Source organism: Oreochromis niloticus, linkage group LG12 (genome assembly GCF_001858045.2).
Source record: "Oreochromis niloticus isolate F11D_XX linkage group LG12, O_niloticus_UMD_NMBU, whole genome shotgun sequence".
In the NCBI taxonomy this organism is placed as follows: domain Eukaryota; kingdom Metazoa; phylum Chordata; class Actinopteri; order Cichliformes; family Cichlidae; genus Oreochromis; species Oreochromis niloticus.
In genome coordinates this window covers 8954613-8967652 of record NC_031977.2, presented here as the reverse complement: position 1 = coordinate 8967652, position 13040 = coordinate 8954613, and the positions used below count along the sequence as shown (strand labels likewise).

Sequence of the window (13040 nt, the reverse complement as noted above, 5' to 3'; positions counted from 1 at the left end):
TTTTAGTGAGTAATACAGATAACTGATTGCATTTTCATGTACCTTTGTTGATCACTATTTCTCTTTAGGTGTAATCTAAAAGTTAAACACTCTAAAAGGGAAAAGAAGGGATTTTTTAAGCAAAGAATCACTGACTACAGCTACCTTGTTAATGCTTTCCTGTTGTCATGTGGGTGTCTTTTAAAGGAGGGCTCTCTCTAATCTGCTGTCTTCCAGTGGAGCTGAAATTCAACTTGGATCAGTATGTGAACAAACGCTACCCAGGCCTCGTAAAGATTGTGAGAAACAGCAAGAGGGAGGGTCTGATCCGGGCCCGTATACACGGCTGGAACGCGGCCACGGCTCCCGTCGTCGGCTTCTTTGACGCTCACGTTGAGTTCAACACCGGCTGGTAAGGTCATGTTTAACTTGAAAAGGTCTAAGCCGTTTCTCTGTCCTCTCTCACCTTTACCTTTGTGCTTTGCTTTTTATGTTTTTTAGAACAGAGGGATGTCATGTAAATTTATTATCACTCAATTATGCAGTCTGGTCTGATCTAAGCGTTCTGATAAAACACCAGGCGAGGTTCTAACCGAGACAGCGTTTTTCAGGACAATGGTGCTTATTATGCAGAAGGGTTTCTAGCTGGTAATCCTTTGCCTTTTTGCATTTCCTTTTTTTAAATTGTAAGAATCACTTTTGGTTAGAGCTGGATAAAAAGACAGCCCGGCTAATATGGCTTTACCTGTCGAGCAAATACACACTTACGACAAGTGAGAGTGAGTCAAACACTGTGAAATGTGAGAGTGAGTGTAATTAAAGAGGTAGCTCAAATGTTGTGCATTTCAAAATTATTTTACTTGCGGGCTCTGGGCTCATTTTGCGATATGAAATTACTTCTGGGGGTCTCAATCCAATGTCTGCCTGCTGCTTAAGTTTAACAGCAAACAAGTAACTCAAAAAGATGTAATTGGCACCTAATTTGAGCCTGTCATGCCGTCAGTGTCGGAAGATGAAGCTTTGTTCCCTGGAAGCTGCCTGAGAGTCAAGAAAGGGACAAGGAGGAAGATGAGGAGGATGGCAGAAGACTGAGTCTACAGCATCTCTGAATGCTTTTCGATCTTTATGGCTAAATAGATGCAAGAAATGTAAACACATCAGATTTGTGACAGTTGTCACACCAGTTCTTCTTAGTCATAAACTGGTCAAAAGAAAACACAAAGAAATTATGCACATGTCTCTACAATCAACAGAACTGTTGATCAAACCTCCCAAAATTTGCCAGATAAGTCAAATCTTGCTTATCATTATGACATTCAGATATTTCCATTGTATTCAAGAAACTGTAATGCTTCCAGAATTAGGACAATAAATGTAAGCAATATATAATCAAGTAAATACTCCTTCACTTCTTCTCTCCAGACTTCACTGTTCGCTTTAAAATAAGATGAAAACTGACATAATAATAGACATAACTGATGAAAACAGGACTCTAACAAGCCTGACAGTCAGTATTTAGTATGACCAGCTTATTCTTTAACACAGCCTGAACTCTTGTAGACAATCTTTCTTGTAGTTTCTTTAAGCAGGCTTCTCGAAGGATATTCAAAGTTCTTCCTTGGATGCTGGCTGCCTTCTGTTTCATTCTCTGTCAAGATGATCCAAAACTGCTTCAGTAATGTTGTGGTTCGGGCTCTGGGGAGGTCAATCCATGGCTGATAGTGTTGTGTGTTTTTCCAGTTATACATGCTTTTACTGCATTGGCACTGTGTTTGGGATCATAGTCACACTGACAAATGAAGCTGTTTCCAGTCAGATCTTTTCCAGATGGTACTGCATGATGGATCAAAATCTACATTCACAATTCAGTTTGGAAAAGTGATGTGTGTTTGTGACAGGCTGCTGTAACAAAGTGCCCAAAGTTACAATTGAATTTGTTTCTTTTTGGGGTTTTTGCTATTGTTATGGCCCATTTGTCTCACTTGCCACAGATGCTGCAGATCATCTTTGCGTTTATCCAATCGACTATGCAGCACATTGTTTCTATGTCATTCTGGTTTAAACGGCATTTTAAAACTCGTCTTTCTTTATGTGATGATTTTGATGATCATTTAAAAATCATTATTTATTTCTTGGGCTCATTTACTACTACAGTATGTGATTCTGTGTTAAGCTTTACTTATGAATTTGCTTTTAAGGATTTTTAAGGAAGTATGATGATTATTTTAGAACAAATATAAACTCCAATATTAACTTTCTATTATACTACCAGTAAATTTTCTCTGCTCACAAGTAAAACTTTTATAATAAAAGACATGGGAACTTTGTGTGTTTATTCTGTAAACTGGCATAATGTAATCAGAATGTTCTGTTTTGCTTCATTAAGATGAAATTAAAGCACTAAAGGTCAGAGTGGGCCTGACCTATAAACATCCCACCACAACATTAGTCAGCAATCAAAGGGACCTTTACCAAGAGATGACTTGATAAGCCGTGGTTATTGAAGCTTGACGGGCCATTTATAGCCCAAATGGGAACTATGTGCCCAGAAGTGGCACGGCGCAGGTGACCCGGGCAGCAAACAGCACTCACAAAGGAAGTTGCATCAATGCCTAGGTGCATTTCTGATTATAACTGACACCCCAGTGGTTCCCTCATCTGCTTCCCCATCTGTTCTTGCTCAGAAGTAGACTTGCCTGTCATTGATGCAACATACCCCACTCACCTCTGCGTAGGCTTCCTCCTCTCCATCCGTCCCTCTTCCACATGCCAAAGCCACCTCAGCATATTTTGTTCATGTTGGCCAATCTGCTGCCACCGTGCGACGCTCTCTTCTTTCTGCTCCACACACCTTCACCGATGTATCACCTCCGTCTTCCTTTGACAACCTGCAGCTGTAGTTTTGTTAGTTTTGTTTTATTTTGCAGCCCCGGTTTTTGCTTTTTGCATGAAGTGTTATTTACAGAAGTCGGTGGAAAGTAGAGCAGAATGCCTGTGATTTTTTTTTTTAGTAGTAGTTGCAGGATAAAGGAATATAGCAACTGAAGAGATGACAGCCAACTTCAACAAGCTTGCTCACGCCGCTTAGATTTCTTTGTGTATGAGAGAGTGTGTGCATTTATTATCTACTGTATGCCTGCAAACATCATGCACTCTCTTACTCAGATTCACTCGCGGTATCTACACTTTCTGTTTGTTCAAACGGAAGAGAAGCCGTTTATCATAATGTGATTATTCACTATGACACATACAGTGATAAGTGAGATGGATGTTTCCTCTAGATGTTGTGGTGAATATCCCTCAATGACCTTGTACACAGTGCCTATGCATACAGAGCCAGAGACAATGCTGCCAGCTCTTAGTTGCATCGCTGTGATTCATTGGCGTGGTATTCCCCGGAGGTGCTGTACATTTGCAGCTGAAATGTATTGCTACTTCGCATAACTTGTTATTGGGTTTAAGCAAACATAATTGTATCATGCTGTATCATGCACTTAGTCATTTCCCATTCCCTCACAGCATGTTGGTTTATGACTGTGGTTCTCAAACACGGGGGGCATTAAGCAGCTGCAGGGGTGGGAGTGGGGGGGTGACCAGGAGAAAAATATCAGGTGAATAAGCATGATTTATGGGGATTAAAAACAAACTAGAGTTTGCTAAAATTCACATTCGAGGCTTTTTTATTACTTACTTCCACCGTGAGTGCTCACGACTGATAGAAATTATGTGGTGTCAGGTCTTTTTTTCAGCTTTGTAGAAGGAAGATTGTAAAAAAAAAAGTTGGTGAAGCACTTGTTTTTCAGGAGTTAATAAGCAAACGTTTTGCACCACAAGAGCGATGGAGTCTGATTTCTGTGGCTTTGCGCCGCTTTAATATGAGGATATGAAATCGTTGTTGTGGTTAATGCGGTTTTGCACCGGCTTAATGCTCGCAGTCTATCTTCTCTTGTAGTTTCTAACCATCCATCCTTTGGGCAGCCGTTGTCCATTGGGTTCCAAAAAGGACCAATTTCCTTCCCCGTGCTATGTAAATAAACAGGATTGATAGCAGAAAAGGGGAACATGTTGTAATTAGAACCTACTGTATGCCATACTTCAACCAAACGGTTGCAGAGGGCAGGAAATTGATATTTATTTGGTTTTGAAGTCCCTTGCACAGTTGCAATCTCAGATTATTAACGATTAATGATTAACAGCGTAGCAGCAGCTCCCCGTAAGTGTGCGCTGGAGATAAGGTTGTTGATGCAGGGAGGTTGTAATGAAATACATGCTTCAGAAAGCAACTCTTTGATGAATGTTGAATGTTCTTCTGCACTGTGACCTGGTGAGTGTTTGTAAGAAAGAGACAAACTGGCAGAATTCAGAAAGCTAAGGAATGGATTAAACAATCCTCTTGTAATTTTTAATTATGTAATATTTGCCACATGTTTATTTGATATTGGCTCCTTTGGTAATCTCACAGAACTCCTTCTGCTTATTATTATGCCATGCAGGTGCAGTGGTATTATATTAAATTCAATGGTACATAAATTCCAGAGGTCTTGAAGGCTCGGGAAATATTTTTTTAGATAAAGTAAATCATGTTTTTCCTCTCGCTCACAGCGTCTGGCAGTGGCTCAGTGTTTATATCTGTCTGGAGATGAGAAAGGAGGCTGCAGCCTTACTGAGTGCTTCACAGAGCACAGGCCAGGCAAACCTCCAAAAAGCACTGAAAAGACAGGGCTTTATGCTGCCTTTACGTTTGTATCATATCAACCACGTCCTTGGCAAATGCATTTAGAAGTGGTGTGGAATCTAACATTGCGCCTTGATCCTTTTCCAGTTCATGCCTCTGCATCCCGCTATCTACTTCAAAAAAGCCTCGACCCTGTAATGAATTTAAATTCTGCATGGCTACCTTTCCCTTCTTTGAATCCTGCATCTTTTTTTATTGGAGGCAGGAGACTGGCCCAATATTAATATCTACTCTACATATGCATGTCTGAGCTGCTCTGTAAAACAGCCAGGCGAAAGGACTGTGGACGGCTGCACATTTAAAGATTAATGCGCTTAAAGATGGCTAGAGGCACTGCAGGCTTAGATTCTTTATCCTATATAACACAGCAAACACAAATTAGCACTGTCAGATCTAAATTGTACCATACTGCAATGTCAGTTTAACTGGTTTTAAAGTGTTGTGATGAAATACACATTTTTTAAAATTCCTATAATATATAAGAAAACACAGCTGGCATTTGCAATGGCAATAGTGAGAAACCTGATCGTAAAAGCACAGTTATGAAAAAAACAACAATTCAAAATAAAGATAAATATGTTTTAAGAACTTTGACAGATTTCACTCAAAGCAGATTTAAAGACCTCAGTGCTAATAGATCATTTTTTTCTGCTAGGGGTCTGTTAGGGTCATTTCTTTTTAAGTTACTGAATTAAAAAAAAAAAAGCTACTCCTATAGGGCAGCTCACACGGTCTGCAGCACTGAGTTTAATGCAGAATTAAAGAAGATCTTATTTTAGGCACTTAGGACCCTGCTGCTCTTAGGGTGTAGTTAGATCCCATTATCTGATAACTCTCTGCCTGAGTATCGTTCCCTATTTGAGATCCATTAATCTGAAATTTTTTAATAAAAAATGCAGCTTTGAAAGGGGGACTGCGGGGCTTTTACGTCAATTCTGGACAAAGGTAGGACAGATAATGAGACATCCTGTGATGCTGCTGTTGTTAAATCAAGTAGATATGAATAGATTGTGTTTCCTTGATTTTTTTTAAATATCTGAAATGCATGCACAGCCTGGTGTGAAGCTCCACAAAGTGTAGACTGCACTGAAAGACAAGTAGTCAAAGAGTTCATTAATCAAGAGGACTTCTGTTTTGAATATAAGAAATGGCATTGTGGAGCCAGCGGTGATGGATGTTGTCAGCATGTATATTTGCTGTACTGAATGAGTCATTACTGGTAGAAGGGAAAATCTCATTGCTATTTGCAACTGAGCAGGATTAGGACCGATGTGGATGAATAACGGTCTCAATGTAAGGAACACGAGATAGCAGATAAAGAAAGGAGGATGACACAGCCTCGTCTGTCAAAAGCAGATGTGTCCTCATTTCCACACTGTCTCTTATCTTATCACTCTCGTGTATTCCAGCAGTAAAGAAGGTGCGGGCTGGGTTAGGGTGTTGTGGGAGCTCAAGGACAGAAGGAGATGAATGGAAAAGGTTGGAATGACAGGGAGATCTGCCCAAGGTAAGGAAGTGCTCAGAGCAACACTTTTGCTGAGCATGTCAAGCAAAGCACGTCATGCGTTCTGCTACTGTAAAAATGTCTTCAAAGTAAAAGCAAAGCCTTTGTTTCACTACATAGTCAAACACTGTACAGCACATCTGAGCCTTCAAAAAGATTGTTCTTACTCACGCAGGTTAAATGTGTGAGTTGGAGAGTGAATCATCAGATTGAACACATAACCCTTTAAATGGCTTGGAAATATCAAATGATTTAAATGAAAAAAAAAATCAATGCAAATTTCACTGAACATAAGAGTTATTGTTACCTGTCAGATATGTTTTATTCTTGTAATACTTTAAAGAAGAAGAGGTAGAAACATATGTACGTCATCAAAATGAAGATGTAGCTCTGCATGAATGCATTGTCTGTTATTATATGATTTGTATATGTTATGTCTACTACAGTATCTTATGCAATATTAACAAGCTTTAATCATTGTGCCTACAAGGCACCACACATAATTAGTGAAATTAGTGATTGTCATTTTTCATACAGATGCTTTGCCCAGCTGTGCATATATATATATATATGCAGGAGCATAAATTGTTGGCAATTTAAACATATTTGATGTTCCATTACAGTAGCTTCCCTCATATCAAGCTTTTTCAGCACATCATCTGCAGCAATTTGCCCCACTTTGACCCACATCTCTCCATATAGGCAAAGAGACATTGCTCCGTTTCCTGAGATCAGCAGCAGACTTTCAGAGTTTGCGAGTCAATAAATATATGAAAATGACCGAGCTCTGTAAAGTGTTCTCCAGCATCATGGACCCCAACTTCTAACATCTGAATGATCCAGTGCATGGCAGTCAGGTTATGGTTTATATTTTTACACAGGAGTATGGTTGCTCCTCTGTATCAGCCCATGACAGGGACCGCACGATCATCCAAAGCCAACAAACACTGTGTGCAGTTTTGTCAGAGACAGCCTTCACAAAGAGTTTCTAACCGTAGTATGTTGCAGACAGTGGCCCTGAAGCATAACTGATATTTAGTTGAAAATGTTTTGTTTTGTTTATTTTTTGTTTTTTAAACTGTCTACTGTAGTTTAGTGTACTCAGAATTTTTTATTTAATTAATGGTACTTTTCACTTTGAACTACTGAGCACCTTATTTTTTGCGAGTTAATGAAAAATTACAGCGCAAATGACCTAGATCATCTCCCTTATGCAGTGTTATCGCTAGGAGACTGATCAGACTGAAAATAAACTGAAAGGCGTCACACTGGAACAAAGGCTGGGGAAGCTTAAGTTTGAAATCTATAGGGTTAATTTTGTGAAGAGACAAACATTTGACTCAAACTACCATTATTTTCATTATTATTATAGCCGTGGTGCCTAAGTGAGTGAAAACAAACTTGACTGACTGTGCTCCCACCAATTCAAGCTAGCAAGGTGCTAGCATGTGCCTCCACCACCACCTAATGCATTCTCAAGAGATCTGATCATATTTCTTTGAAAACTGTTGTTGCAAATGTGATGGTGAGGCAAGAGGAGTAAGAAATTATGGGATATAAGGGATCACTGGGGTCTTTTCTCTAATGCTGTTGTGTATTTAATGTAATATAAAGCACTCTGAAATGACTGTCATTGTGACATTACATTAAATACAACTGAATTAAAAGACTGACACCAGTGTCATGTCTGTTGATATGAAGTTTCCTTAGGTTTATATTATCATAAAATATATTTGTATAAAATAAAATGAAGACAAAAAATAAATGAAAGAGCTTTTTTTGTCTGTGCCACCATTTCTAAAGCTAAATAATACGTTATCATTTTGTTAGACTTACCCACATCCATCAGTAAAGTCACAAATTAAATGAGGGAACTTGTGTTTCTCTAACACTTAATATAATTTGGGAGTAAATACAGATAAGACTGTATGTTCCAGACCATCCATTTTCTTAAGCACTTGTCCCATTCAGCATCGCGGGGGTGTGGAGATTATTCCTGCTGTCATAGGGCAAAAGGTGGGCTAGACTTCAGACAGGTGGCCAGTCAATCACAAGGCTTTCAAGTTATTAAAGGATTATTTTGTCACCCAAAACAGTTCAATTCGTATCACTCCCCTCTGTAGTTTCTGTCCTTTACCTTCATGTGATAAGAAGTCATTTTGCTTTTGGAAGATGAATGAGTTCCACTTTTTGAAGAGGGCGAGAGAGGAAGTAGGACATGAGTCAGGGCCAAGAAACTGACAGTCAGAAGACTGGAGAGGGGAGTGTTTGGGGTTTTTTTTTTTTTAAAGAAATGCATTTATCAAATAATGATTGCAGCCAGTTTTTGTTTTCTTTCTTTCTTTCTTTTTAATTTGGAAAAGTGTTCCCATAACCAAGTAGCATATGAAGCATATGAAGTGCTCTTTTGAAAATATGGAGGACATCGTCTGTCAGCATAGGAAGATTATACAAATGTAACTAGGGCCAGAAGCACATGACTGTCATTGTGTTCTGCCCATGGCCAAGCTAAGGAGAGGTTATTGCATGGTATGCAGTGCTATGTTTTATAGACCAAGTGAGTCAAATCATTCTAAATGTCTTAATTTCCTTTAGAAGAAAAGTGTTTCCTTTGAAGATAACAACAGAACTATTAACTATTACTACATTTACTATTAACAGAACTGCCTTTTGGTGACTCTAAACTGACTGTAGGTGTGAATGTGAGCATGAATGTTTGTGTCTCTATGTGTTAGCTCTGCAGCATGTCAAGTGTGTACCCCACCACTCACCCTACGATAGCTTGGACAGGCTCCAGCCCCCTGCAACCCTGAATCAGATATGCGGAAGAAAAATCAATGGATGGATGGATGGATGGACATACTGGAGTCTTAGCTTCATCATGTAACTTCTCTTTTATGCTGTAACTAAGATAGTTGTGAATTGGTTTTATCTCACTTATTAATATCCCGATGTTGCCTTAAGATTTTTAAAGTCTGTGAAAGCGTGTAGTCCATTTAATATGTTCCAGCTAAAACTGCCTGGGAGAAAAAAAGTCATGAGATGAAGATCACAGCAGGGCTGTTTCAGACTCTACCTTGCAACCGTCCGCACAGGGTAAGAAAGTAAAGAGGAAGAGTGGATGCTTCTCCCAGGAGCTGACTGAGAGTCTCTGTTCAGCTGCTGTGGTTGGTTTTATCAGGCTCCTATCAAGAGTCTCTCTGTAATGCGTGTCACTATTTGACATTGGATTTTCGTGAGTGAGCGATATCAAATATGATACGATATCATTTGTCGTTACACAGAAAATTCATTTTGCAAGAACTTCATATCATCAACAGGAGAGGGAAGCAGATGCTGGAAATTGGTTTGAAAGTTGAATAAATGCTGGTTTACCAACTGCATTGACACTGAAAAAGCATGTCAGTGTGGCAATGGTTTAAAAATCGAGACAGCATCTGCAGCTATCTGTAGCTGCTCCTGGCATTTTTTTCTAACTGTTGACGAGAGAACTTTTTGTTTAACATTTAAATGCATTGGTTTCCTGCACATACACATCCACAGCTTTTCACATTACATTCATATTCAGTTAAGTCATCCATTCAGTCAGTTTTGACCAGTATTTTTGCAATATTAATCCTTCAAACCTCTGCAGAACAGAATGAATATATGCACACATCTGTTAGTTGCCCTGTAGCAGACTCTACACCTCTCACTCTTTTCATTCACCTCCTGCAACTATGCAATGAATCTTCGGCATACCTAATCCAGAAAGCCAGCTCTTAACTCCTGTCTCTTTTCTTATCCATAGGTCTGAACCTATTCTGACCCGGATGAAGGAGGATCATACCCGCATTATCTTGCCCGCCATAGACAACATCAAGTACAACACGTTCGAGGTGCAGCAGTACGCTAATGCCGCCCACGGCTACAACTGGGGTCTATGGTGTATGTACATCATCCCTCCACAAGAGTGGCTGGACAGGGGCGATGAGACAGCCCCTATCAGGTGAGGGCCTCAGCCGGTGCAAAGTGTCCATTATAGATGAGGATGTTTGATGAAATATGAACAGCCTTGGGATATGACTTATTCATATGTAGAGGCATCAAACTCAGGCATACTATAGTTTACTATGCCACACGAACACATGAATAAATGCTGCCTTTAGAAAACTTTCCAATTACAATGAAAAATATCATTTTTAAAGCACAGGGCCTCAGCGGTGTGGTGTCATTAGTGTAACTTTGTGTTGAGTATGAGCAGGGTATTATAATATACCACCTTAGATTAAAGGAGAGCATATGCTTCTGTCGGGTTTTTATATAGCTCTAGAAATGGTTACGTGTATCCCTGGCAAAACTCTACTGGAATGCAATACACTGAAAGAAAAGAGTGTAGCACATCAGCATCTCTAAAACTTGTTGCTCTTGCAGATGTTTTGGCTGTTTGGATAGGATGGGGACAGGAGCTGAACTTGTTGATGAATTTGAATTTGTCCCCTATGACTGTAGAAAATTTGTGGTTGATGATTGTTAGTAGCTGTGATGATGTTTAGAAGTCTGCTTAAATTTAGTTTATTAGAATAATAAAAACAAGTGAATTTCACCTCTGATACCTTTACTATATCAGTGAACTTGCTAATAGTCTTGTGTTATATAGAACTCTTTAAAAATGCACTGAACTTTTCTTATGTTGCTTTATAATACATATCTGTAATCATGTAGCGGTTTTGTTTTAGTGTTGTACGGCCAAAGGCAGTGCAAGCACCAAGCACACAGGTCAAGGCCACCTGACTCAGCTTAGCTCTTGGTTTCCATCTTCCATAATTATGGGGCTGCTGGACTGCTTAATGTTGCTGCATCCCTGGTGCATTGCCACTGCAATTTTACAACTAGTGCTACAGTAGAGCATCAAACTTGAACTGAAGATGGCACATCCTGACACATAAACATAAATATAATCACAAGGAGGTGCGGGTCAGCGGTAGCAAGAGATCGGCAGCTTCGAGCTGCGTTTTTATTTATCCCATTCAAGGATGCTTCAGTAAAATGGATCCAGCTGAAGTGTTCTCTGAACACAGTTCATGTGGTTAAAGAAAAAGTATTTCCTCTTTTCTCAGACTGCATAGACTCAGTAATACATCTGTTGACAAAGACAAGCATTTACAGGAGGAAAAGGGTGTTGTTTTTAAAGATCTGAGATGTGGAATGCGCCAACAGGCCTTCATCTCTGTATGAACATGAACTTGGAGTAACCCATTTAAGCAGACATTTAAACAGACTTAGATTTGTAAATGAAAAGGCACCATGTTTTCAGATTCCTATACTCACAAGCACAAAACAAATACTGAAAGATCAATGACAGGAGTAGAGGGCAAAAACATTCAGCAAAATCAAAAGTAGAACTGATCACATACTGTAAGTAAAGTAGCTAAATTTGGCTCAACAAAGGCCTGATCAATGAGGATCTGTGGCTGCATGTTCCCCCTGCTGGAATCTGGCAACCGATACAGGATCTGCTGCCGTAGCACCAGACTTTGGAGCCGTTTCTTTCTTCAGGCTGTGAGACTACTGAGCTCTTCCTCCTCACTTCACCACAAATATTAGCTTAATTTACTTATTTATTTTAGCAGCATAACAGAAAAAACATCTGGAACATCAATGTACAACCCTGTGCTCCACAATGATGAATAAATGCCTGCAGAATGTCAGTGCTGATTTTGTAAAGCGCTAAAAGGAATCAATAATTCTTGTCTGCTGGTGTAAACCTATGTGCAGACGGCATTGCTGCTATAAACAGAACAGGTAAATGTGTTCATTTGTATCACTTAATGTCCTGGCCCCTGCATTTTAACCAAGCCATAAGCATGAAACCTACTGATGTGTACTGCCACGATGTCTTCCGTTATCCCAGACACCAAGACATTCACACAGACTGTTCCGTTCTGACCACAGGCAACAGAAACATGAATTGGATGCCAGAGTTTCATTACCTACCACAGACCAGTGCTGGAAAAGCAATAACAATTTCATTTGGTACAGGGTGTTCTCATACAAACAAACAACTAGTGTGGACCTAAATATTGGATGTCTTATCAAAACTCCATGAGAATCATGTATTACCAAATATCAATTGCTAGAGTTGAGATAAAAAGAAATGATAAGAGTAGACATTCACGCATTGCAAAGCTGGTTCGTCTTCCCTATTGACAGTTTGCTGAAAATGAACAGATCGCCTCAAGGGCCAGCTGAAGTGTGTCAGCTGGGTGGATTTCTATTGGAAATCATTTTCCTGCTTGCTTCCTCAAGGTTTCTACCCATCAAAAACAGAAGCTCACTCACAACGTCTCTGGTTGTTTGGACACATTCAACGACAAAGAGAGTAAAAGGGTAGAGAAGGCACAAACATGTTGTGAGAACAGAAGATTGCAAGCATTTTGGAGATATTGTGAAACAGAGTTATGGGCAGAAGTATGTATTTTGATGATGTGGCTCCATCAGTTAAAAGCACTGATTCAAAAAGAAACCTTTTTTTTTTTTTTTTCAAAAACCTGTTTAACAGCTGTTTGAATCAAGCCAGATCTAATGCAGAATTTTAACTCCATTTCATCATCTGGAAGAAACGGAGTCTTTATCTTGCCACACATTGCATACATCTATCAGACATTTACACTGCAAGCAGGAGACAAGGACAAGAGTTGCAAGGGGCGGATGAGTCCTGCAGGCTGACCATCTGCACACTAAAAATAACTAAACCTCGTGACGTTAAATGAGAAATCCACTGGATGATTACACCATCAATCTGTGGTGTCTGATGGACTCCAGAAGTTGTTTTGTGACTTA

The 13040-nt window shown here is 39.6% G+C and overlaps 1 protein-coding gene across 1 annotated transcript in view; it reads left to right on the top strand.

The window, feature by feature from the left end:
- galnt9 (polypeptide N-acetylgalactosaminyltransferase 9) overlaps positions 1-13040 on the top strand; it is a 93798-nt gene that overhangs the window by 39376 nt on the left and 41382 nt on the right. Inside the window, exons 4-5 of the mRNA XM_003445562.5 lie at positions 217-391; positions 10009-10206. Of these exons, the coding sequence (XP_003445610.1) occupies positions 217-391; positions 10009-10206 (373 nt within the window). The remainder of the gene's footprint in view (positions 1-216; positions 392-10008; positions 10207-13040) is intronic.